Here is a 27904-nt window from a genome sequence, read left to right as displayed (position 1 = left end):
TTAGTCAGGGGTCACTGTGGTGCAGTCTGAGGTGAAGTGTGTTTCATAGTCTCTGTTTTGGAACACTGCCATTGAGCTACAGGACTGAGCTGAACTGATAGATGAAAGAAAGAGCCCTCCCACAGAGAAACCTGATAGGTCTACTTATCAATATTTGTGGGAGACTCCTAAAACTTCTGGGACAGGAGAGATGTCTGGGTGGGATGTGCTTACAGCAAGCACAAATCTTTTGGTTTCTTACTTTTGGCAATACGCATGTTAATGTAATGCTATATTTCAATTGAAGACATTCTATCAATATGCATTTAAAATACTTTGTTCTTTAAAAAAAGGCACTCTAGTATAATTTCTTTGTTTCCTGTATACAGATAAAATGAGTCAGGAACAGTGCCAATACCTCACTAATGCTAGTTCTTCTTAAGACCACAGCTTGAAGGGGTTCAAGTAGCACACACGTGTCCTTATTCATCAAAGTTGTATTAACACAAGTGCAAGTTGGAGCTTTTAGATAAAAGCTGAATGAATGTCCAACTAATGAAATGGCATGTTGCATCAAAACTAGCTGAGATTTAAAGGTATAGTTATAGTTTGGCAAACAATGTCCAATCTGTCCCTTATCCCTTATCCCTGCTGCACTCAATCAACCAAGACATTTTTGCAATCTGACATGTTCTTCTTTAGTTTACAATGGGGGATGCTAGGCTAAGGTTGCTAATAAACATTTGGTTTGGACTCACCAATGTCATCTTCATTAAAGCAACATTATGTAGCATTTAAAAATAACAGCTTCAAAATCATTTAATGCTCTACTGACCTGTAACAGGGGAAGGGCTACCCTGGGTTCAGTATGCTGCTAACTGCACTGTGTTACTTTGGTGAAGTGGGCAGGACAACGCTTGTAAGAACTATTCACTATTATTTACCTAACTATACCTTTCGAACACTGAGGCTCTTGCTGGTCACCGCTGGGAAGAAGGAGGCAGAAGAGCTTTATAGCCTTCCTGCATTCACTAAGCCCCACTTATTACCGACCCCCTAACATGCATTTTTGAAATGAGATGGCGGGAGTCCCACTGGTATTAAAGGTGGATATACTTTTAAGCTTTACAGTGTTACAAAGTTACAACTTCTAAAAAAATGGAAAAAGTGAAATTAGAGAACATCATGACTTAATTAATCTCCTCCGTGTAGTTAGTAGTAGTAAAAAATTACAAACATTTAATGATGATGATATTATTGCTGATATCGCTATTATTATTTTATAAATTATTAAACCATAAAGCAAGAGAGCTTTTTCATGTTTCTAAACTCGCATGCTAGACTTTACACACAGACTTAATTAAATGAATGATTGAAAAAGTTTTAGAATTTGATCAGATTGATCAGATTTAGCCTCGTAGCTTTGAGCTGCCACCGCCTTTGAAATGAAGGCTGATCTAACACCCTGCAGCGCGCTCTCGCACACGTATGGCACGTATAGCGACCCATTGTCCCAGAGCGAGAGAAACGTGCACACACGTGGCGAACGGGGTGTTGACTCTCTGCGTGCAGCGTGTGCTGCAGCCTCACTGCCCACATTTCTGCCTCCCTCCTGCTGCAGCAGCACCTCGCGCGCGCTTTGCCTCTTTATCTTCAGTCTTGCTGGGAGCTCTGTGGGACAGAGCAGTTTTAACAAACTGTAAGTTCGTATCTGCACTCAGTGCGTCTCTATATTCCATAAACACGCGATGCAGCTCAACTGAAGGAGAACATAGTATAACTTTACGGACGTTGCTTTATCTTTGCTTTATTTAGGAAGAGGAATGGCCTTTTGCGTTTTTAGCCCCTGGAGCTGAACGCGTTTAGGAGCAGCATGGAGAGCACGACGGAGAACGCGACGTTGTTCGGAGCGAACGAGAGCCAGAGCGCATGGAGCGCGCACGGCGCGGAGTACAAGGCGGCCAGCGTGCTGCTGGTGCTGCTCGTGTGCGGCCTGGGCATCGTGGGAAACGCCATGGTCATCCTGGTGGTGCTGACCACCAAGCACATGCGCACGCCCACAAACTGCTACCTGGTGAGCCTGGCCGTGGCCGACCTGATCGTGCTGACCGCAGCCGGTCTGCCCAACATCACGGACAGCCTGTTTGATCAGTGGGTTTACGGATACGCCGGCTGTCTGTCCATTACCTACCTGCAGTACGTGGGCATCAACGCGTCCTCGTGCTCCATCACTGCCTTTACCGTGGAGCGCTACATCGCCATCTGTCATCCGATCCGCGCGCAGTCCCTGTGCACGCTCTCGCGCGCCAAGAAGATCATTGCGCTCGTGTGGGCCTTCACCGGTCTCTACTGCGTTATGTGGTTCTGTTTGGCCGACCTAGAGATACAGAATTACGGCAACACCACCGTGGTGGCCTGCGCCTACAAGGTGTCCAGGGAGCACTACCTACCCATCTATTTCACGGACTTCGCGCTCTTTTACGTGCTGCCGCTGCTGCTGGCCACTGTGCTGTACGGCCTCATCGCCAGGATCCTGTTTCTCAACCCGCTGCCCTCGGACCCCAAAGAGAACGCAAAAGCGTGGAGAAAAAGCTCGGGCGTGGGCAACACAAAGCGTGGAGCCAAAAGCTCCTCCTTTAGCACCACAGCGACCTCCAGGAGACAGGTGTGTGGGACTTGTTTTATATTAGTTTATTAAACACATAACACAGAATACTAGTCATTAAACATGTATTTACATTTATCTGTTAATTTACTTATATGTAATCTACCTGCTTTATATTGTCAGATAGGAAAGATTAAAGAGTGCGACTCAAATGGGATGATGCATTACTAACTACAGAAGAAACAAACTGTGTATTATAGCATGCAATAGGCACTGGACACTATTAATAGCCTAATAGTGTGTTATTAGTAGTGGAACAGGAGCGCTGAAGCGTGCGTAATTACGCACAGTGCCAGTGCGCACAGTTATCCACGAGCTTTCGCCTTTTCAACATTATTTTGAATAAATGTAGGTATTCGGCTGCTTTTTATTACTTAAACGGGCTCTTTAAATTCCCACTGCAGTCGAGCAGAGCCTGTTTTTGTCCAGTTCTAATGGTTGGAAAGGACTTCACTATTCAAATTTCGAAGGCGATGAAATCTCCGCTTTATGCTGCATATTTATACTAGTAGTTTAACATCCAGTAAATGGAGTTGCTACTGAATGCTGCAGACATTTAGGCAGGTGATTTGTGGTGCTGTGAAAAATTATTTGCCCCTTGCTGGTTTTGGCTTGCAGTGAATGATTTTATATTGATCTGTAAACACAATATGGGCTAATAGTAAATTTTTATTATTATTTTTGTTTAACTATGTTTTTTTACAACATGCAAATCACCCTTGGTAATTGCCCCATTAGTTGCTCAATAAACAAATTTAAATAGTCTTTTTTCTTATTTAATAAGTGAGATTCGGATGCTGTTACAGCCATGATGAATGTAAATTTCACTCATATTCACGTTTAGAGAGATGCAGTACACACCATTTTTGTGAAACACACCAGACCCTGAGAACGAGGGGAAAACGACTGTAATATGTAATGACATAAAAAAACATTCCCAGTCACAGTGAGAGCTATTAGCTGCAAATTAAGTAAACAGAAATGGTCCCCAGGAACATTAGCAGATTTTCCCTGAAGTATCCGAAAATGTGATGTAACAGAAAAACCAGGAAATCACCAAAAGTTCCAGTAGAACATCCAAGGAATGCAGGTCTTACTACCCTCAGCTAAGGTCAGCATTCATGACTCCAAAGTAAGAGAGGAACTGACCAAAAGCAGTATTCATGGGAGGTGGAGGAGCAAATCAGGAAACACTACAAACCAAAAGAAACATCAGTACTCTTCTCAGATTTGCCTAAATGTTTGAGATAATGTTCTGTAGACAGATCAGTCTGAAGGACCTTTATACCTGGTTTTATAGGAACACCATACCAGCATTCAAACATGAAGGTGGTACTGAGGGGGATCTTTTGAGGGCTGGATTAACATATGATCTAGGTGTGGCTAAAGCCTTAGAGCCCAAGCACTTGATGAGCCCATTGGTTGGCTGTCTTCAGTAAGAACAGCTACAAGCGTTTCTGGTGGTGTTTCATTGTAGTGCCATGGGCACTCTTTTTGAGCATTTCTCCACTCTTACCCCTACATAAAAATGTTAGACATCCAGGTAAATAGAGCTCATCTAGTCCTACAGGTTTGGTGGCTAGAATCCAAGTCACATCTCATTACAATTTTCTAAAACTTGCAGCCGGACAGGTTAATTGAAAGGTCCACTTGATTTAACTGGTTTTAAAGTGGAGTTAACTGGTTTTAATTGTAGTATGTTTTTGGAATGCCCAGACCCAGGTACCTTAAATTGCAGAAAATAGACTTGAGCTGAAAAAATGTGCTTATGAGAACTTGTGCCAAGTTCTCATGTTCCACTATAAAATAGTATTGCAGTGCAGACAAACACTTTTCTGAGAGGAGCTAATGTCTAAATTCGTAGATTCTCAAGGCCAGTTAATGGTATTGCATCAAATCTGTGGCTCATTATTGTGGATCATTTATTGTGTGTACACTAATGTGAGGGAACTGTTTGCAGATGACGAACCAAGTCGTCAAATCTATCTGCATTTCCTCATTCATGTCTTTCAGTGGCAAAACAAGCTCTTCTGACATCTTCTCTCTTTTTCGTTGCTAAAATTTTAAAGTATAATTAACAACAGCTCTTTTGCTTCAACTTCAAAATAATTCCCTCACGTTCAACCGCCATAATTTGTAATACACCAAAAAAAACTCCACCCTCCTTTGTTGATTTGACACAGAAGCTTAAATCGGCCTTAAGCAGTTCTGTGTTTTCCTTTGCTGCATAATAGACAGGTTTCTGTGCATCGTCATCACTTAGATGTATGCGCAAACAAGGGTCAGAAAGCAACAGAAAGCAGCTATCTTCATGCTAGAGAGCAGCATTGACAAGGAGTTGTGCCGCAAACCGCATCAACCACAGAGAAGGAAGGTTGGAAAATAGATGGATGGAAAAACAGATCCACCTCTGAAACTGTATTTTGTTATTGAGTCAGCAAGATTTCATAAACAGTGTGAAATCTATGTTGATTACAGCAGTTGACAAATTTTACGATCTAGTGACCAGTTATGTTTCCAAAGTGCTTTTGCCCACCTGGCTGCGCAAACACCCAGTACTGTGTTAAACCCACATATAGACAGGGGCAAGATTACTTACATGTACGCTGAGCGTGGATTTTGTCTGAGTGCGTGATTGCATTCAGAGAAGCGCTCTGATCTCTGTGTGTTTAGATTGCTCCACAACAATGTAAAAGGCTGATAGTAAAATGACAGGAAATGTTAGTTATTGCTGCCAAAAGTTATTAAAAGTCATTCATTTTAAGAGGGGCAATTACTTTTTCACACAAGCAATTGCATTGAGTTTAAAGATCTAAAGACATTCTTCAGTGACAAAGATGCAATTCTACACTCTTAAAAATAAAGGTGCTTCAAATGGTTCTTTTAGTAATGCCACATAAGAACCACGTTTGATTACATGAAGAACCATGTTTGTCATAGAGCAGTATAAGTGTGAAAAACCTTTCAGAGGTCTAATGAACTTTCACTTGATGAATTCAATTTCAATTTCAATTTAAATTAGCGGGACAGCATCCAATGGGGAGGCAAGGGCAGCCGACCACAAATGGACTTGCCTCAGCAGCAAGCAGACAGCAGGGGGCAGCTCAGCACATAGGGGCGAGAAAAAAAGGAGAAAAATGAAGAAGTGTTTAGGAGTTTGAGTATACAGATGTACGACCTGTAGAGGAAGTATATTAGAAAGACTCTTGTACTGATCAGAAACCTGTGAACAGAGAGCAGTACAGTTCAAACGTGTTAGTATTCATACAAGCTACATTAGCAAGGATAACAGTACAGTGCATTGATGGATTATCCAAAAGCTTGAGCAAAAAGGTAGGTTTTATAAGAGAAAAGTTTTTTTTAAAACCTATTTAAAGGTTCTTTATACTCACACATCTCGATTAGAAACGTGGTTCATTATAAAACCAATAGTGTTTTTTCTATGGCAGAGAAAATCATTTGAGAGAACCATATGAACCATATGAGAGAACCATTTGAAACACCTTTATTTGTAACAGTTTAAAGCAAACAAGGAATGCACCAAAGTAAACAGTTGTTCTTTTTTTTTAAAACTACTAATCAAATATGCATCACTGTTGTGTGCGATTCTTATGTAAATGGCCCATGTTCCTTTGCTATCTGATTGGTCTGTTGTCAGCAATATCTATGGCAGTAAAGTAAGACATGAAGAACCAAGCCCTGGTGCAAATTATGTTTCAAGGCTGTATTGTTTGTGGTGTAGGTAACAAAGATGCTGGCTGTAGTGGTGATCCTTTTTGCTTTGCTGTGGATGCCCTATCGCACACTGGTGGTCGTCAACTCCTTCCTAAAGAAGCCCTACCTGGACACCTGGTTTGTGCTCTTCTGTCGACTCTGCATCTACCTGAACAGTGCCATCAATCCTGTCATCTACAACGCCATGTCTCAAAAGTTCCGTGCTGCTTTCCGTAAGCTGTGCCACTGTGGACCCCAGCACTCCGAGAAGCCGCCGGCATACAGTGTGGCATTGACTTATAGTGTGATCAAGGAGACCTCTAATGGAGAAAGCCCAGATCACTTCACTACGGAGATGGAGGAACTGCCCGGGGCTACCGAAGAATTCCTACCAGGAAAGAAAAGGCTTTCCTTTAAGGAGCCCGCACTGTGTAACAGCATGCTAGCTAATGCCTAGCTTCAAGAGTGCAGAAATACAAAGAGGTACATTGGATTGGTCACTTTGTGTGCGTCCATGGATTCATCAATTTCCAGTCGTGCCTCTGTGGAAAGTACACTCTTAAAAATAAAGGTGCCAAACAGAATGCTTTGGGGTGAATTTGGTGCCCTAAAGAACCTATGAACCAGTGGATAGTTCCATAAAGAATATTGTTTTTGTAAATTAGATGTGTGAAGAGACATTAACGAACATTATCTCAAGTTTCTATACTAAAGGTTTATGCTGGAACTGCATGTCCAAGCCATTAACCATTTCAGAACCTTTATGATTAAGAGTGTACAACAGAAATCAGCCTTTGAAATTAATGGATTTTGACAATTTTGGTCTAGATTATTTACATTTCAAACAGCAGCAACTCTACAACCACCAACTGTATTAATACAGAGGTACACCTCAGTAGAGTGCAGACGATCAAGTAAGTGCCAAGGCTGAGTGTGCACACAGGCAAGCATTAACTCTCCAATTGTTCTGCCTAGAAGATTTACAACGTGTTCATAGGTAGGTTTATGTTGCAACTGCACAATCTATCAAAGCTTCATCCCTGAGAGACTTGTTACTGTGAAGGGTTTGACACTCACATTACACAGAGATGTCGGAGGCTGGTTTGCTGTAGTCACTGTGGAAACATCTTCCATCCATGTACAGCTGCGAGTATAATGTAATGTACAAGTACACTGGCTTTGTGGGCTCATGAAGGGCAGCCTTTAGGAGGCTATATGACACCTATATGTGAACCTACACAAACATTTATAAAGGCTTATTCCAACAAGCATCAGTTGTGATTAAGTCTATCTTTTTGGACCCTTAGAAGATCGTTTTAGAAGATGAGCGAATTGTGGCCATGAATGAATATGCATGGTGAGCAACAAACCTCAAACAGGCTGTGGCTTTCAAGAGATGATTGATTGGTAATAAGATAGCAAATTTGCCTGTGTTTAATTAACACTATTAGTCTTAAATTAACACTGAGTGTTACAATTTAATATTGACCATGTTAATTTAACACTAACAAGCCCAAAGTATCACCTCCACCAGCCTGGACTGTTGACACAGGACTCCAGTGATTCATGCTGTTAGTGCCAAGTTCTGATCTTACCATTTGTGTGCCTCAGCAGAGATCAAGATTTATCAGACCATATTTTTAGTTGTTAATTGTCCAGTTCTGGTGAGCCTGTGCCCGCTGCAGCCTCAGCTTTCTGTTGGCAGACAAAAGTGAAACCCGGCATGGTCTGTTGTAGTCTATTTGCCACAAAGTTTGACATGTTGTGCATGCAGAGGTGCTTTTATGCTCCCCACAATTGTACAGAGTGGTTATATTAGTTACTGTAGCCTTTCTGTCAGCTCGAACCATTCTATGTTTCCATCTGTAGAACTTTTTTTTTTACTATTCTGAGTAAACTCTAGAGACTGTTGTGCTAAAACATTCCCTGAGATCAGCAGTTCTAGATCTGGCACCAACAATCATGCCACTCCCAAAATCACTAAGATCACATTTTCCCCGTTCTGAAGGCTGATATGAACATTACCTGAAGCAGCTCACCCATATCTACAGGATTTCATGCATTGCACTGCTGCCACATGGTTGGTTAAATAGATATTGGAAAGGCTAGTGTAGGTTTTGTGAACTCTGCCTTTCAGTAAAGGGTAACCAGGACCACAAAAGAGAAAAGAATTTGCATTGTGATCCCACGTGATATTTTGTATTTCAAGTCATTTGTTTTCTTTGGAATGGTAGAAATCATCCATGTTCAATGCTATACATACAGTATGTTATATAAAGTACAAGTTATTGATATAGTGGTAAATAACACCTTTTAACTTTGTTGTTATTTCTGTACTATTGGATGTAGTGAGCTGGTATCTGGTGTGAGTTTGTGTTCCTGAATGTGGCTTTTGATGTAGCATTCCAAGATTTCTGTACACTGGTTCAAAAATGTGAAGAATATAAAAACTTGCAGTCAGATGGTAGTTCCTATATAATTAAGTGTACAGTCCAGTGACCCATTCTGCACAGACTCTAGAAACCATTTACTTCAGATCATACAGTATCACTTTATTGTACAGTAAAGAACTTTTGTAGTCCATAAAGTAAATGTTTAAAGTATTTATTGTTGTCATGATCTCTATTTATATTTTGTAAAGTTGTGCCTTGTCTTGAATAAACTGATAGTATGCTGAGTTTTATAGATTCTTGTCTTAGTGTCCTTCTCCTACAACTGATGATATGTAATTTAACCAGTGTGAAACAAACTAAACAAACAAACAATAAATAATTGACACTACTATATGGAGCCACATATTCAAATCACACTACATCACAACCAAATCAGTTCGTGTAGTTGTAGTGGGTAACAACACTGCCATGCCTGTGACAGATTAAGGTTGCCTGGCTGGGAAAGCACACCTCTGTACACCAATATGAGTTCTTGGGCAACATTCCTGATATAAACATAAGCTGAAGCTGCTGATTCATATTTACAGGATTTGATGCTTTGCACTGCTTCCGTGTGGTTGTTTAAATGGATAATAATTGAAAGGCTAGTGAAGGTTTTGTGAACGCTGCCTATGTAACATAGCTTCAGGTTTCAAGTACGGCTTGGCTTGACCCGCCATCCCTCAAGATCCACAGAAGACAAGTGCCCAGGCTTTTTTCTGTCCTGGCACCAAAATGGTGGAGCGAATTTCCCCTGGGTGTCCAAACAGCAGAGTTGCTCGCTGTCTTTAAACGCAGACTGAAAACCCACCTCTTCCGAGAGTACTTGGATGAAGAATAGAGTATTATGATCTCCATATTGAGATAGAGTTTAAGATTAGAGGTGTCTTTGAATTTTAAATCTATTCAAACTAGCTGAAGTTATTCTTGAGTAAATAGTGAAGCACTTTTGTAAGACGCTCTAGATAAGAGCATCTGCTAAATGCAGTAAATTTAAATGTAACATGATATAAATGTAAATCCATGTTGGATACAAACATTGTCCTTCAGTGTAGTAAGTGCATGGGACATGGCATACATACCACCTCAATAACACAGACAGCCAAATGAAAAGTATCTATTAATGATCATGTAAAATGTTTCCATTAAAGGAGACACTAGCTAACTTCCAAAGCCAATGCTAAAGCCGAGGTAGGCTGCATTTCTCTGCCACTACATCATAGAAGGCTGTTCCAAATTGAAGGATCCTTTGTATACAGCCCAGAATTGCTGACTATGTTCAGAGCAATCTGTAGGATGCAACTGATGTATCCCTTTCAGCCCAGTTACCCACAGTTATATGTGCACATACAACACGAGGAAAAAGAAAAAAAAGAAAAAAGAGCAAAACGACAATGGAAGAAAACTATGTTTCCAGAGCAGAGTTTGTTTAATCATGTTAGTTTTTAAAATTAATAATGAAATTAATAAATTAATAAAAAAACACAACACAATTGCACACAAGTTTCACACTGCAATAACAAGAGGCAGGACCTCTTTGGCGACTTCACCACAAAGCCTGGTTAGACTGTTTAATTTCTGCAACCAACAGGCTGCTAACAAGGAGTTTTCATATGACAGTCCTACAGAGGACCCACTATACCTTGGTTGCAGCCAAGGCTTTGGAACGCAGCTATAATATATCATGTACAAAGTGATTTGATCAAAACAGATGTTCAGCTCCTTACTCACATAAAAAGCCTGCGTAAATGCCCTCAATATTTAACTATAAATAGAGCATTCATACACATAGTGGACAACCCAAACAAACACTAAAGCTCCAGATGGCTTGAGTCTATTAAAAGAAATGTTGACTTCATTCGTGTATCATTCATTGATATGTTTCACATCTGTCTCGACAAAAACATCATATCCAAGACCAAAATCAATTGTAGTGCGCTATAGTAGCTGTATTTTGTCAGTGTGAGTGACTAATGGTAGATGACTTCACATTAAAAGGGAGGCAGGTCAGAGAGCAGGTAATAAAAAATAATCAATCAAACCAATGGTGTAGTTTGTTAAAACACCCCCAAATAAGTCTGCAGCAGGACCAGTTAAGACAAATATTTAAAGAACTTTACTAGTATGTTTTCTTTGGGGCAGTGTGGAGGAAACAGGATGAACCAATTTTGCAGTTAACAGACGGAGAGCAATAATGTCATCATCGTCTGGGAATTTTTACTAAGTTTTCACAAAGATAATACACACATACATAAATGCATGAGAGTGGATGCAAGGGTCTACAAAACGTGTTTAGTAATATAATCCTAAAAAAAAGGTTCTTTGGAGACATGCCATTTGGTTTCCTAAACTTTTATGAGACATGCTAGAGAGAAAAACTTTTTTAATATTTAAAGAACCTCCACATAATACACAGTTTCAATAAAAATGACAGTTACCCCCCCCCCCCCCCCCCCAGAATCATAAATCCAAGCCAAGAGACTTTTAGGGACCCTTATTTTTGTGTAGATCTTACACTATCATCTCTCCTTGACCATGGTCAGTCTGGATGCTGAAGCACTGAATGCTACCATTTCTACGAACTGGAACACATTGATGTTAACCTTAACTAACATTTTCTGTGTATGCTTGAGGCAAGAGAGGAACACATACACACAAATCTAACTTTAGCCTTTAGGCTCTCACTGGGGTGAGAATGAGATGTTGAGCAGGGCAGAAAGGATTGAAGAATAAGCACTCAGGTCCTCGGAGCAGAATGGGGCGGGTTTTATGTAAACAACCGTGACCTATTTTGCCTCACTTACATCAATACTTAACCCAGAGCAGCAAACCCAAACACTCTGCTCCTGGCCTTATTGTAACACGTAGTTCTGTTCCCACAAAGCCTTCACTGTCTATGGTATTACATTCACAGGATTGAAAAAGACTGAAATATAGTAGACTAGCAATTAATAATAGATATTATCTGTGATATCATATATGGATAAGGATTCATATATGGATAAGGATGTCAATCATAGAAAAAGCATGTAACTCAATTTGTTACATTATTTACTAAAAATGCTGGCTGCCCTTTTTAAAAAATTAAAAAAATGAATGGACAAACAGAGATGGTCTACAATTATTTGAAATAAAATTTCACATTACCTTTAATGTATATTAGGTACAATAAGACCACTTTATAACAATTTACCAAAGGCCAGCATTTATTAGACTGCCTTATATTTACATACATATATACAATCTTTCATGATATAAAACTACATAAATGTTGATAATATTCATAAATAAAATAATAATCTTTTTCAAACCTGAGAAATGAGTGTACATACATTACTGCCTGATGATGTTTTACCAAACATGGGCTCCCATGGAAATTGAGTTGAGATAGCTAATTAAGACAATTCAGCAGCACATATTCCCAGCAGGATTATGAAAGTGTGTATAATACTGCAGGAATCTGTGTTACAATGATGGGAAAGAGAGTTAAACTTTTAATGGGGAGGATTAAGAGTTTGAGCTGTAATGAGAAAATGAGCACAGAGGTGTGAAACAGTGGTAAGCTCCCATATTGATCAAATCATCTTTACTCGTCTCTTCTAATATCTTCCCCTCTTCATCCTCAGGGACAATACAGCTGTCTGCACATCGAAACATCCGACTCACCCAAAATATTTTGCACACACAGAGAATTAACCAGATAGTAAACCTAACATCTTAATTTTTACTATTTTACTATCTAATTCCTAATTATTTACTATTCCTACCTTCTGAGCCCATTTGAGCAAAACTTTATTTTACATTATACAACAAGAACCACAAGAGCAAAGTTAGCACAGTCTATTCAATAAAATCAATTAAAAGGGATTGTTCTGACATACATAGGCCAAACTGTATAATTAAATAAGTTCATCTTCTAAAAACAAACTAAGCAGTAAAAACAGACACAGTAAATTTAAGATACCAATATATCCACTGCTAAAAGAATCTGTTGAATATGGATTTACAAGAAATGTATCATTCATTTTATTTTTGTAGCTCATGATGCTTTGCATAACAAACAGACATAATTGTGTAATCAAAACCAATATCCAGATTGTAACCAAAGTGTAAGCAGCCAAAATCATAAATGCTAATAATATCTTAACATGGACATAGCCCACTGTGTCTCACAGGAATGTAAGCAATAGCTGTACTGCCTATATGTGTTTGTGCCAATATCTAAAGCGATAGTTGTTTGAAATAATTATTTAGTAAAAGGATTCTTCTTTTCGAAACACAATTTCTAATGGAAATCAACTGCCATGTTGTGGGTCTAGATTTCAACATCAGTTGGGTTTATTCAAGCAGTGATTGTGACTGCACATTGAGAAGTGTTGGTGTAGACCCAACCTGCCCAAGTTCTCACAGAACCTTTTCATACAGCCTTTTTACATGTTGACAGAGATCTGGGTCCAAGCCTCTTTTGAGCAAGCCAGTGGAAACAGTGATATACTTCCCCATTAGAAGAACCAAAACTTAAATGGGGAACCAGTCCTTCTCTGGTTGACACTAAATAGCACAACTGATAACAAAACAACAGCAGAATTACACAGCAGTGACTGAGAGCAGGATACATGTGTAAGATCTCATACAATTCACATATATACGATTTGCCAACTTCACACAACCCAAATTACCATGTACTCGAAGAAGAATTAAGAAAACAGCAGGGCCACAACATGCTGCTTTTTTCTATTATGGAGCGTCTAAAAGGATTTCATGGGTTTAAGCTCCTGCAGAAATGGTAAGAATTTCATATTGTACTTTGGTTAAGTTCAGGGGTATGATTAGGGTAAGGGTTAGGGTAAGTTTAGGATTAAGTTGAGATGTAGGTGTATCATTCTTAGTTCAAATGGTTTGATTCTTGCGTGTCTGGATTGTGTCAGTAATTCACGCCTATGTAGAAGAGTCTAACTATATGTGTTATGCATTTACATTTACATTTACATTTATGGCATTTAGCAGACGCTCTTATCCAGAGTGACTTACAAAGTGCTTTGCTATTTACCCAAGAAAAACCATAGCTAGTTAGAATAGACTAATAATTCAAAAGAAACCTCTAAGCTTAGACATTACTAAACACAATACAATAAGGCGACCATAGTACTCTATTCGTCCAAGTACTCTCGGAAGAGGTGGGTCTTCAGTCTGCGTTTAAAGAAAGCGAGCGACTCGGCCGTTCGGACACCCAGGGGAAGCTCGTTCCACCACTTTGGTGAAGCTCGAAGTGCTCTAGGTGCGGATCGGCTTTTGACCATTGCCATCAAGTACAGAGGGGCTGGTCCGTTCTTGGCTTTGTAGGCCAGCATCAGGGTTTTGAATCTGATGCGGGCAGCTACAGGAAGCCAGTGAAGAGAACGCAGCAGTGGAGTGACATGGCTGAATTTAGGGACATAGCATTATGCATTGTCCGAATCCTGAAATGGTCTTTTAGTCACATATGTACGATTTTCTCTTGAGGCCAGGCTGACATGCTCTGAATTTTTGTAGAGGAGATGAAATTGGTGTAAACTGGTGTCGGCTATACAGTTACATGCACACACATGCGGTATCATGTGAAGGGATCAACGTGAGACATCAAAACAGGGGAGTGGAGAGTCGGGTCCAGTAAGTTAAAAAGTATAACTTAACTACACTGATTAATGGCAATTCCACTCCCAGCTGAATATTTTGGCCATGATTTTAAAATATAGATGTCATCTCAAAACTCAGGAGGATACAAAACATGTTTTGTTCACAGTCATAATTTCAAACATGTGTGCTGTTAAAATGAACTGTAATGGCATCCACTACCATTTTCTAATATCCAAACATAAATTAAACAATCCTGCTGTCATCCTTGTTTTTGACAGCAGGAGGTGGTTCTGAATAGTTCTGCGAGGCTGCCACCTGTGTCCTCTGTAATTTCTAATTTTGTTCACAGCAGATCAACCACTGAGAGATGTAATTCCAGAATTACATGGCAAATGTGCCCGAGTTCAATCATCTTCAACAGTCACAGTGAGTCCAATTAATCTTATAGCATGAAATGACTTGTGATGTATGATGGTGTTTAGCTACAGTTGTTGATGTGCTCTTGGAGTTTAATTTTTTTTTGTGCAGAATTGGTTAGAGACAGTCTGCAGCACTACTGAGAAACTTCCTCCTGAACATTAATTGTAAATACCATTAATCATTTAACACCTCTGGCAAGGGCCATTTGTGTGTCAGCTTTAGAGATGAAAACAGATTAATTTACTAACTTGCGCAGTCAGGAGTGTTTTCAGTTGGCAAGCCACTGTTTGATACTGCTTCAGATATCTCAAAGAAAAACAATGTACAAGAACAGTATGTACAGCAAACTGAGAGCAAGTCACTGGAAAGCAGCTGCACTGCTTTGCCTGGCTCTGATTATTTAAAAAAAATAATGTCTGGGCAGTATCAGAGATTTCTGATCTTTAAAGATAAACAAGCTACAGTTTGTTCAGTGTTAGTAATGGCAAACTCTACCACAGGAAACATTTTATCAGTGATGCCCCATGCTATTGTCCTGACTGCCAGCATGGATTTAAGCCGTGCTTGATACAAATTTGGGCTGACAGCCAGGAATGTGTTTCTTTTATTTTACTAATATATTTGTCAGTGACAGTGCCTGTTATAAACAGTATCAGCAGAACTATAAAGGAGCCAGAATTAGCCCATGAGGGCAATGTTTATCTAGTGTCTCTGGCCAAATGGCACCCTGAAACAGCTTGCACTTAAAAGTACACATATCCAGTATCACAAATATGCTTTAATTAGATTTTCACACAACCACAATGTCAAACACAAGGGACACTTAATCCCAAAAAATGCCGGATGTCCTCTGCCTCAGACAGTTCAAAATACAATAAAACACCCATGACATTTGAAGTGTTTTTGAAATGCTAGAATGTAAAACAAATATACAGACAGATTGTGCTTTTGTTGCAGGATGCAGGACCTCCATAGCCAAGTTATTTTGGTATGTTTCAGTTCAAAGGATGAACTTAAAAAACAGAAAAATATAGCATTTCCCCTGAAACACAAATGCAAAAACAAATTCTTTACATGTCCAGAACAGCTCTGTCACTAGTTAATAACATTGTTTTCACTGTTGATGGATTGCCTGGAAAAACATTATAAATTGCCCATGAAAAAAGTAAACCAACAACAAAACTTCAGGGTTAAATTTTTTAAGGTTCTATAATGCATTCTAAAAAGTCAAGTAAATACTACTTTAAAAATAATGGCACTGAGCTAAAATACGGTCATGTGAAACAATTAAAAACCTTTCACTTTTTCACAAAATGTGTGCTGAAAAGTACTTTTAAACATAAGTTTGAAAAAATGCAATAAACAACAACAAAAAAACTCTGATAGAGTGAAGAATTTATAGTAAATTTTATGTTTTATAGCCCCAAACCATTTTAACCTCTGTGCTTCATAGCTGATATGAGGTTCTTCTGCTCAAATGCTGTGTCTGGTTTACAAACATGTCCTCTGTTACCGTGTCCAAATAATTACATTTTGGATTCATTTGTACAAAGCACATTGTTCCAGATGTCCTGGTCTTGATCTTGGTGTTCTCTAAAAAACTTTAGTCTTGCCTTTTTTGTGCCTTTTTCTTGCCATCAGCTGTTGCATGAGCTACCTGTACATCTTTTCCTCACAAGAAATGTACTTTTGTTCATTACATTTTACAACTTATGTTTAAAAGTAATTCCTCATATTATATGGCATGCCTTTGTAGTTCATGACTTTTATAAGTATATGGCATTAAATGGGCAATTTCTGGGATAATTTTTCATTTCAAATTCTCACAACAGGTTACTTTATTGGAGGGTACACTCTTTTATGTGAGGGTATGAAACTTGTCAGTTGACTCATAAAGTATTCATATATTTTTATCAAACCTATGAATTAAGATGAACCTAAGAGAGAAACTTTTTTTTGTACGCTAATTGTCAACTGGCCCAATCACAGTGATGACACTGACTGTGTGTTTAAGAAATATGTAGAAAAACATATTTTTTTTTAGTTTTAAGTATACTTCAATTCAAATGATCCTTTTTTACTTTAAAACCTTAAACCATTCAAATAAACTTTTGAACAGATTTTTGGACTGTTTAAGCTGCTCATATGAAAATATAGGCTTTTCTTCTTTAGTTAGTCACAAACATTATAAATAAATAAATCAGTTACAAAGTCAACCAGTCATGTGATTTATGAATATTATCTCTTCAGAAAGCAATTCTCTCAAACTCTGGATAAACAGTTTTTTTGAATGTTTTGAATCAGTAGTGTGATTTTGATGTATTTTGGCTAAGCTCTGGCCTAAATAATGCAATTGCCGCTGCAGATCAGTGGAAGGACAGAATGGCTTATCGGATTGAAAGGACTCATCTTGATGCTGTCCTGGTCAGGTGAGGTCTTTCTTGCTTATCATTTTTCTTCCAGTCCAGTGCTTCTGCAGCAGCGGGTGATCCCCAGCGCACAAGGGACCCTTCAGGCAGACCTGTGACAGACAGAAGGGGTGGTTGCTCAGCAACCATTTGGTGATTTGTGAATGCCTCTGAGGCTTTTATGTTCATTCTAGTGAAAGTGGAAAAGGATAGGGTTTAACTATTAATCTGAGTATCAGCTCAGACCATACACACCTGTTAAATCTCCCACCCTATATAATGTGTATGCTAAAGGATTAGCCATACTGATTACTGTATATACGGCACAGGTCTTATCAGTGCACTGGAAATTGTCCTTCAGGCTATGCTCCTTTCTCCCTTATTTCAAAACATATATGAGTCCAGGGGCTGATTAGTCTCTATGTGCATGCTCATTTTGTTTGCCTGTCTCATGTTTTTCTTTTGCATGCAATTGCTTATGAAGAACAACATCTGAACATTTCCCAGACCCTTTCACAATAAGACATGATGAATAACTATTTGGATTCATTGTGCTTTTGCCTACATTGTTATCGTCCACCTATAAATTACAAATTATTTTATATACATGTTGAGCTGTAGAAAAAGAAAGACATACGCCTCTGCCCTGTTCAAACTAGCAACCAATCTTATACAAGGACTAGATAGAAATAAGAATTATATATACATAATGCTCATATATTAGCCTGGAGTCATATCCTGGCTAGATGGTTATTCTTAAAATGTCAATGGGCATCCTTCTCACATCAACACCATAAAATCTGCAGCACTTAGAAAAGTGAAAAGTTAGAACAAGGCCTGATGGTGAAGCAGAAATTGAAGTAGACTCACATCCTATGCAAGATGTGTTTTTTCTTTTCTTAATGAACCTGAGTCACTCAAAGAACAGCTTTGCGTGAGTCATTCAAGGATAGCTTTCCCCTTTGCCTCCTCACTGATTATATGGTCTGTCATGGTCTGTTTTCTTGTCCCTTGGTCAATACAGTGATAATTGTTTATGGAAAAAAAAAAAACTAAAATGTTCTGCATTCAGACACGCTCTTTGCCCATGTTCGGCCCGCTGGTCTAAAAACACTGATAAAGATCAATCCCTCCTAGCTATTTACTGTCATGAAGAACATCATTAGGATCTTCAGTATGTAACATATACCCACTACACTGTTTCCTGGCTTAAATTTATAATTTTCTCATTCCTAATTTGGTACTGCTAATTAACTGGCAATGCTCTAGGAGGGAAAGAAATTCACACATCTTCTCCGATGCATGCAAAGCCAGCCACTGCCTCTTTTCGACCTGCCATTGATGTGGCATTGTTGGGCAGCTGACACAAGCGGTGCCCACAAAGTGACAGGTCCCCATATCCACCACACCAGCTAACAGGCCCCTGTGCTGGCCAACGTTGCTTAAGAACAGCATTATGCTGCTGAGCCATTTGGGGCCACCATAAGAGGAACTTTACATTGTGGCTTCAATGGAAGTCACTGTAAAAACATTTTAGAGCGTTTCTATTGGTCCATTCATTATGAAAGTTTGTGAAAGTTTTAGTAAAATGTATATATTCTGTATTTTGTGTGTTTATATTATGAAGATACTGAAGATTACTACTCACCTTTACACCCGTGTTGAGACAATAAAAGTAATTCGGTTTGTAGGGAAAAATTAGGTCCTTAAAACATTAAATATATTTTTGTCTACCAAAAATATATTTATGGTTATCGTATGATGTTCTGCATTGTATTGTTGGGTTCTGAATTATATTAGAATTCAATAGGAATACCCACAACCAACTATTATAACCTGTTTACTGTTGGGATCAGCTCTGAGCATCTCTGTCAAACCTCAATATGGTGTACATGTCCAACGCTATATATCATTTAGGTTCAGCTCTTGTCTGGCTTTACCTAAGACTGACTCTAAACTGATGGTCCTATTTTCTGTAGAAGTCCAGTGCAACCATGACATCATCACAATGAGGGATTTTAGTAGGTTTTGATTATGTGTTTTATAATAAACAACACATTCACATTTGGTTTATACATCAAATCATAGTAGCATAGAACATGTTCACTATCTGAAAGCATATAGGTGTTAACAGTTAGAGCTCCTTTTTTAGAGACATTAAAGATTCTTCCCTTCTTATTCATTCATATGCAGCAGAAAAAGTACTGACAATTTTGCAGCCATGCCAGCTCTCTTTTCCTGTCCCTGGAGCAAACGTGTCCTGCAAAACCTGAGAGACGGGGCAGAAAAAGAAAAAAATCACGCTGGAGAAGGGGGGCTCAGGTGACAAAGCCCCAGGTGTTGATGGACAACTGCTTCCTCACCTTTCCTCCAACAGCATCGTCTAGAGAATCTGAAACAGCTGAGCGGAAAACCCCAAATTAATGACAGATTTATTCTGCACTCCAGCTCAACAGAAGCACATTCAGACTCATTAGCTTTAACGAGGAACTGCTGAAAAAACACCACAGCTACTCCAGTATAGTGCTTTACTTAATAACATTGCATAATACACATATATATCATATTCCTTAGGGGTGCATTTTATTATTTAAAAGCCTTTGGTATTGCTGCACTGAAAATTGTTTGGGGACGTCTGACCAGGGCAAGAATTAAATGTCGCTGCAATAACTGTTAACAGCATCTTCTTGCTGTTAGCTTCTATCTTCTAGTGGTATGTCAGATTATACTTACTTATACTAAATAAAGGTGCTATGGTTATTTGAGCAATGCCATAGAACAGGGTGGGTAATGGGGTGGAGTCCAGCACAGTTTGCTGATTCCCTTGCTTTAACAGACCTACTAAACCTGACAATTAACAGTTAAGTTGAATCAGGTGTGCTTGAGCAGGGAAAAAACACAAAACTTCATCCCCCTAGGACCAGAATTTACCACTCCTGCCTTAGAAACCCACTGTTTTATGTGTATAAAGATGTGTGAATGTAAGGAACCATTTAAAGACTTAAATAACATTTTTATTAATGTAAAAAAAAAAAAAAAAGAATTTTCTTTTTAACACAGTTCTTTATGGAACCAAAAATGGTTCTTCTATGGCATCAGTCAAATAACCGTTCTATATAACAGTAGCAAATTATTTCTGCCTCTTTTAAAGTTCTTCTTTTCAACACAGTTCTTTATATAACCAAATGTGGCAGCACTCAAATAATCATTCTATATAACCGTAGCATTTTTTTTCTCTCAGTGAAGTTTTGAACTCAAAGCTGTATTTTTACTTTACCTCTAATAAACACACTCCATGTGGTTTTACATGCTGACATTTCTTGCAGGTTATGTAAAGCTCTTGGTTCAGTAAAATCAGAAATGATCTGAGTTTTGCTTATGACTGTAATATTGCTCAGCTCAAACCACTCCAAACTTGTTCAAGTGAGGGAAAATAGAAAGGTGAAGTTTCTGAATTAGGATAGGGGAGCAAAATACTGTGTCTTCACTTGACATAATAATCCAGCTTCTTATACACCCAGCATCAAGTCAAAGTGAGATGCACACCTCTATATCTCACACCTCATTATTAGTTTGTCTTATTTGTCTCTCCATTTCTGCCTTCTGACTGCTTTTGCTGCCTTGTACAGATCCATTCATCTTTTATTAATGCAGTGATGCAGGAACTGAATGCAAGTCAAAACTTCTCTAATCCTCACATGCAAAATTGGTTGCAAACACGTGCTATTCAGAAACATGCAGAACATACTATACCAGAGAGTAGTTTCTATTTTAGATTTGTGTTTTTGTTGTAAAAAAAATATTTTTTACATTTTTGTATTATATATTCAGAACTGATTCACATTCCAATAAGCAATAATAATGCTGTGGACCTCCTAACCCTTTGTGTTTTTCCCACCTTTCTGTTTCCCATGAATTGAGATGCTCTAACTTTTCTATCCCAGTACCACCACACCTGGCTCTACACTACCCTGCTGCCTGCTGTCCTGCTCTGGGTTCTCGCATTGATTCATCCTTACCTTACTACATGGCTGTGCTTGTGAATTACAGGTTCCTGAAGGTTTTTCACACTCATACATCTCTCTTACAAACAAGCAACATGGAATCCAATATTAATACTTTCATATTAATTATTTCCAAATGCATTTACAACATAAGTTTAACTATTTATATTGTATTTTACACTGTAACAAATATTTATTTCAACTGTATTTGATGTTTTAAGATTGATAGTAGTCAGCCCATGTTCCTTATGTGAATATGTGTCTATTTTAGGTAACTCGTTGTATAACCAGACCTTGTCTACGGAAGTAGAAACAAGCCTTCAATTATGTATTTGACAGAGAGAACCACTGTTTACTGTGACGTGAATAGGGCTGAGAATGAATTGCTTTATATTTTATCACCCACTTTACAGCATCCTCAGCCATTATTCATTTCAGAAGGTCATGAATGACAGTGTTTCAGCAGATCCCAGCTAATGCAGAACTGTTTCTTTCATCCTTCTTTCCTCCTCCATGTCCGATTACACGTCAGAGAGATGCATATAGTCAATGGCCTATGAAACTTGAGAAGAGCCTCTTCTGTAGGAATAAAAAGACCTGTTTTTCTGAATGAATGAGAACATTTCTCAGCATTTCTAGCCTCATCTCAGCATGCACCTAGCATTTATCAGATTAATCCACAGACAAAAGAACAGAGGAATGGTGAGTGCATTCTGTTAATGTGACCAAGGGTAAAATACCCTAAAAGCTTGAATGTTTCTATGCTGTACTTTCAACAAAAGGAGAAAATGCATGTCAGTATGAGTGACGCAAGAGCTTGAGGCAAAAATATCCTGCTGTGTGCCCTTTGGGTGCCATATCTCCAAGGTGAACTTTCATAGTCCTTGTATTTACGCAGCTGATAAGCATAGAGTAAAAGAGTAAAGGAACAACCAAACTCATGAATGGACTGTGAATTTAATGGGCTGTTGCCTTCACTAATGCCACAGCTCAATTTTCTTATTTTAAACAATGTTAAGGTGTATGGTGTATATTGCAATATTATAAGCTTGACACTGATGCTCAATTCAATATTTCCCTAATTAAGTGATAAATATATGTAGTGTCTAGTCCCTTTTTGTCGTCAAGCTATATGTCTCAAGGTATGCTTACCACTGTTCAAGTTTGACGTTTTCTGCGTTCATATTATTATTATTTTATTCTTCATATTCTACAGCTTTCTTGGTCATTTTATAATCATCTTCATCTCCGTTCATCTGTCTGAACACAGGCAAACATTTTATAGCTTCCTACAAATTACCCCCAAATCTCTATTTTTGAAATTATAATAAACATATAATTTCCATCCAGGAAGTGCAGTGGAAGTCATATCAAGCTCTTGTCTTAATGAGGGTAAACAATGGTGGAACTGGTGAAAGCATTGGTAAAAAAAGTAAAATCTTTAATATCATTTTAATGTCAACTTCATATAATAAAATAGCTAAAATCTAACATGTGCATGACAAAAAACACTTAAATAAATCTGTTAATACAGACAATCAACCTGTAAATCAAATAAACCTGTTAATACAGACAAGTTTATTTGGCCTGCTGTAAAATACACTAAATGGGTTTGATCTAACGTTCCCATCCATTTTTTGTACAGTGCTGCTAAGTATTAGTATACATTTGGAAGAAAAAGAATTAACACACTAGACCAGGTTAAACAACTTTAAATACCACTTAACCATCATTGCAGACCGTCCAGGGCAATGTAATGGTAAGAGGTAACTCTGAGCTGTTTGTTCAGCTGACAGGGAAACAGCCATGATAGTTTATCCAGAACAGATCTTCTGCTGTTGTAAAATGTTCAAGTGAAGAACATTTCAAACAAAGGCAGCAATTTAGATGTGTGATGGGAAATTTCACAAGTCACTGCATCTTGACTGCCTGACAAATAAGGATCAATGTGCAGTCTAGTTCCTCACAGCTTCTGGGGAACAATCTTAGCAGTGTCTGATCTGCTGAAGCAGGGGGTATGTTCAGAGTTTCAGAACATTGTATTCTCCCTAGGGGAAAAAAACAGTAGGAGAGGCACTAGCCTACTCTGTCTGAGTGATAAGTCTTTATTCTTCACACCAGTAAGAGAGATTTTATTTAGAACATAGAGAACCTCAAATTACACAAAATTAGGGGCTTTTAGAAGAAAATGCTGTAAAGCTGTAAGATGCAAAACACAAACAATTCAGACAGAGTTTAGAGGCACGGCCACAATCAGGAAGAGAATAAAAATATGTGGACATGAATATCTGTATATTCATCTGACATCAGTCTACTTAATTTAACAATATCATTTCTTAATTTCTGTTTTTTTGTTGGTTTGAATTATTTTGTATGCCAACTGGTTAGTTTCTCAACTTTCATTCCCCCAAAATACTTCTGAAAATGTGTAAAGATATCAAAAACCTTTTTAGTTTTTTTGCTTGCTTGCAATACTGTCATGAATCAGTGCACACTGCTTTTGTTCAAAAACCCCATTGCATTGAATTACTGATCAAACATCTTGACATGATTAAAAATTTTTGTACAAAGGCAGAATATATTCTTCATATGACACACTTTTACATCTCTACAGTAAAATCTATGATACAGTATAAATTCATAAATATTTGCTGTTATGGCCACAAAATTGTACTATATGTGATATTTCTCTCTATGTGATATTTAACTCTGTGCACTACACCTGTGAAACTGGCTCATTGGTATAAGATAAACTATGGACGTACTGACCTGTGTAATTGAGTGCATTTTATAATAAAACACAGACCACAACTTTTGCCAAAAACAAAAATACTACAGACTTGCAATCTAATAAGACATTATGAAATGATTCAAGGCTTGAGAAACAACTGTGAATGCCACTACTAATACATTCACTACGCCCCCAAAACATCATTGTTGTCAAAGCTCTGTGATTAGACCAGCCACCATAATATTTGGATCCAATGGTAACACCATGCTAACAAACCTGCAAAACATTTACATTATGTTTACATTTAAGGCCAGAGTGACTTACAAAACTGCTTCAATGTTTACTCAGAAAATATCCATAGGTAGTTTGTATAGGGATACTTAGAAAGCTTAGATGCTACTAAATACAAAAGTCAGAATTGATACCACAATACCCAACATACACTACACTACTCTTGGAAGAAGTGGGTCTTCAGTCCGCATTTGAAGACAGCGAGCAACTTTGCTGTTCGGACACCCAGGGGAAGTTCGTTCCACCACTTTGGTGCCAGGACAGAAAAGAAAAACTGGATGCTTGTCTTCTGTAGATCTTAAAGGATCCACAGAATCCAAGTTGGGTTGTACTTGAAGCTCAAAGCTTTTGGTACAGATTGGCTTTTGACCATTGCCTGGTCCATTCTTGGCTTTGTAGGCCAGCGTGGGAGTTTTAAATCTGATGCGGGCCGCTACAGGAAGCCAGTCAAGATAACACAGCAGAGGAGTTACATGACATAAAACATGGAAGGCAACCCGTGTAGCCATGTTCTGGATCAATTGCAGGGGCCTGATGGCCTCAAAGGAAGACCATCCAGAAGGGAGTTGCAGTAGTTAAATCTTAAAATGACTAGAGACTAAACAAGCACCTGGGTGGCCTCTCTAGAGAGAAGAGGTATTTATCTCTTTCTCTATTAGCTAGTTGTAGGGGTCAAAGACACAATCAGTACAGCAAAGCAAAGCAAAGCAGACCGGTCAGCCGCTAGCTGTTTGTTTTTTTTATTGTTTTATTCTGCAAGATTTTTTAATTCTGTAGTTCTGTATTTTCTATATTCTTATACATGACAAACATCATGTGTTAAGTATTTTTTGTTATATAAACTTTATATTTATCTATATGCTCCTCTAGACCTGCACATCCTACATATGATTTCAACAGATAAAACCGTTCCGTGCTGTAGGCCATGATAGACATGGAAGGCCCTGTTGCACTTTAACATGACCAAACTAGGTTATGGCACTCTTGGTATGCAGTGGCTAATGGTATGGTAATGTGTGCAGTGGTGCTGTTCCTAGAGCACTGTGGAGAGACATCTCTAACCTCCAGCACACAGCTGCCTCTTTAGATGACACATTCATGCCCTGCGTGTCTTGTGTAGTACAATATTACAGTTCATCAGTATGCACCATTTCAAGTGTAATGTTCAATGCCATTTGATGAAATTAGGTTTCCTTCTTTATTACTGGGCTCCCTCTGGAAGTTTTCATTTTATAAACTTCTTGTATTTAGTTTATATTCCCTCATCATTTTTACATCACTGGTGTCTGGTTGGCCCACTGATGCATAACACATATTTGCTTTCACAGGCTGTAAATTTAGCAAAAAGAGAATCAGCATGCAGAGGCGGACAATACTCCAGACACTGTACCTCATAGTATTCTTCAGGATTTTTTGTATTATTGAAATTACTTTTACTCTCAAATGCTAGATTTTCATTTATTTTTATTGCCAGTTGAGTTCTCATGCATTTGAAGTTTTTCATTATAACGGGCCACCAAATGTTAGCATTACAAAACAGACAAAAACTTTGCGCTTGTAATTGAGTCCCTTAAATGCACTTTCTCTGTGTTTTGTTTTTTTTGTTTTTTTACCTCTGACATTTTGGAAAGGAGTGACAAAGTCTACTCACATAGTAGCTGTGCATATGATTGTTTACTTGCCTGAACTTTTACATTTTACTTACATTTTCATATTTTATATATATGGCACCTTTGCCATATTCTCTTCATTCAATATTGTGTCTTTTGTCAAATTTTACTCATGTTTTTTTGTTGTGCTATCTCTTATAGATCTGAGGGTTTTTTTCCTTGCCGCTGTTGCCACTAGCTTGCTCAAAAGAGGCTCAGACTTGAATCTCTGTAAAGCTTCTTTGTGACAACATTTGTTATGAAAAGCGCTATTAAAATATATTTGAATTAAATTGAATTGTCTCAGGTGTGGTTGCTTGGGGTCACTTTTACTTAGCTGCATTTATCAATACACTACTAACCTACTATTAAACCAATATGAACAACATAGTTGTAGTGTGGAACTGTATGTCCAAGCCAAGAGCCACACTTAAACTTTTATATTTAAGAAAAACTAGATTTATAGTACTTAAAACTTAAAACCAACTGCTAAATAATGAACCGAAAATAGCTCAAATAATTAAATTGAGGGGATTAGTAAAATTTGTTTTTTCAGAACAGTAAACGTTAGAACAGCTCATAACAAGAATCTAATTAACGGATCAGCACAGATACAAGTCTTATAAAAACATTATCAGTGAACACCTAGCACCAAGTATGTAGAGCAGTTTTCTCTTCATTTTTGTTTGTAATATGCAGGTGTATGGCTCCCATAGGAATGGATCAGCTGGACTTTCATTCCTGTTATGATGAGGATGTAGCATTTGGCACAAAATGTCATCATGTGCCAGAGGGATTTACTGCATGTTCCCTGTTATTGAAGTGGGTGAATTGCAGCTTCAGTGAGAAGGGTAATCAAAATATCTGCTCATAATGAATTGTTGACATGATATTCATCAAAGTCTAGTGAGAGAACTAAGAATGTAAGTGGAAATTATGCCTCTCTAACTTTTCCCACCCATGAACAATGTTTTTTTTTTGTTTTGTTTTTTGCAGGTCAGCTTCCAATATTGCTCTTTAGCAGCCCCATGAGGGTTCATTACGCAAGATAATCACCCTTTTTAACACATTATAGCAGACTTGAACCTCTGTTCATTGGAACCCAGTGGTCAAACATGTGAGACAGACAGGGCTGCTTCCCCTCAGGACTGACTGAATGGAGTTCTGGTGCTTGTCTCTGATGGCCATTGCTGTCACACACCCCTTGTGCTCCTTATCATCTGTCAACATTACGTTTCTCCCATTACGTTCATAGAGAAAAGAACTCTGAACCACAGACCCTAAACCACCCTGTCACCCTTTTACTACCATAATTTTACCCTTTCAACAACCACACTTGTGAGTCCCCCAATAATTTAGTGTAAGCCTCACTGAGCTTTATTTTCTTTTTCTGGAATTATGGATATGTCTCTAATTCTCGCATTTCAACGCAATGGTTCAAATGTAGAACCTCACTTTAATTTGATGATTTTTACATATTGGGAGACTCGATTCATTAAGAGATATTTGTGACTTATTCTGCGCAGTGGTATATTATAGAAATTACAGAAAGGAATGCTTACAGGAACAGATGTACTATATATTCACTTTTTTTCAAAGATCTTAAATTTAGTTTATCAGATAAAACCTGTTTAGAGTCTGTAGCTTGCTTCTTTTCATTTACAGTGGAGCCACAATACTACTACAACAAAAGCCTTTGTCAAACGAACAGATTTTGTCCAAAGACCAATTTACTCTTTGTCATTCCATGCATATTGTGTATCAATTATAATTCTGGATTATGTTTGTACACAGGTGTACCTAAGGCACATTTAAAACAATTCATCTCAATCTGGTTGCTCAATGTAAATGCATCCATCTAACCAAACAACATCTGACAACCCAAACCTCTCCTGATACGGTGATGGAGCCTCCTTGTGAGTGTTGATCTATATAAGAAACAATTCTGGCCCTTAGACTGCTTCCATTTAACAAGTTCATTAATTTGGTAGCTCA

The 27904-nt window shown here is 38.2% G+C and overlaps 1 protein-coding gene and 1 long non-coding RNA gene across 3 annotated transcripts; both read left to right on the top strand.

Moving 5' to 3' along the window:
• Window positions 1-1623: 1623 nt before the first annotated feature.
• On the top strand, window positions 1624-8974 carry trhra (thyrotropin-releasing hormone receptor a). The gene is made up of 3 exons (XM_072678843.1): window positions 1624-1678; window positions 1795-2644; window positions 6387-8974. The coding sequence occupies exons 2-3, from the start codon at window positions 1853-1855 to the stop codon at window positions 6813-6815; spliced, it is 1221 nt and encodes a 406-aa protein (XP_072534944.1). The 5' UTR covers window positions 1624-1678; window positions 1795-1852; the 3' UTR covers window positions 6816-8974.
• Window positions 8975-13391: 4417 nt separating this feature from the next.
• LOC140555573 (uncharacterized) lies at window positions 13392-21323 on the top strand. 2 transcript variants are annotated; one of them, XR_011979665.1, is made up of 4 exons: window positions 13392-13576; window positions 14756-14832; window positions 17192-17255; window positions 21179-21323. It is a non-coding gene; the product is annotated as an uncharacterized lncRNA (long non-coding RNA). The 2 variants fall into 2 exon arrangements; XR_011979666.1 differs by having other exon boundaries at window positions 13541-13576; window positions 14759-14832.
• The last annotated feature ends 6581 nt before the right edge of the window (window positions 21324-27904 follow it).

This window comes from Salminus brasiliensis, chromosome 5 (assembly GCF_030463535.1).
Source record: "Salminus brasiliensis chromosome 5, fSalBra1.hap2, whole genome shotgun sequence".
Taxonomy (NCBI): domain Eukaryota; kingdom Metazoa; phylum Chordata; class Actinopteri; order Characiformes; family Bryconidae; genus Salminus; species Salminus brasiliensis.
This window is presented reverse-complemented; position numbering and strand designations above follow the sequence as displayed.

What these genes read in the sequence shown, in the direction of transcription:
- trhra (XM_072678843.1), top strand. Translation starts at nt 1,853, where the DNA reads ATGGAGAGCACGACGGAGAACGCGACGTTGTTCGGAGCGAACGAGAGC. An exon ending in CAGCGACCTCCAGGAGACAG is followed by an intron (nt 2,645 to 6,386) that starts GTGTGTGGGACT and finishes TTTGTGGTGTAG; the next exon opens with GTAACAAAGATGCTGGCTGT.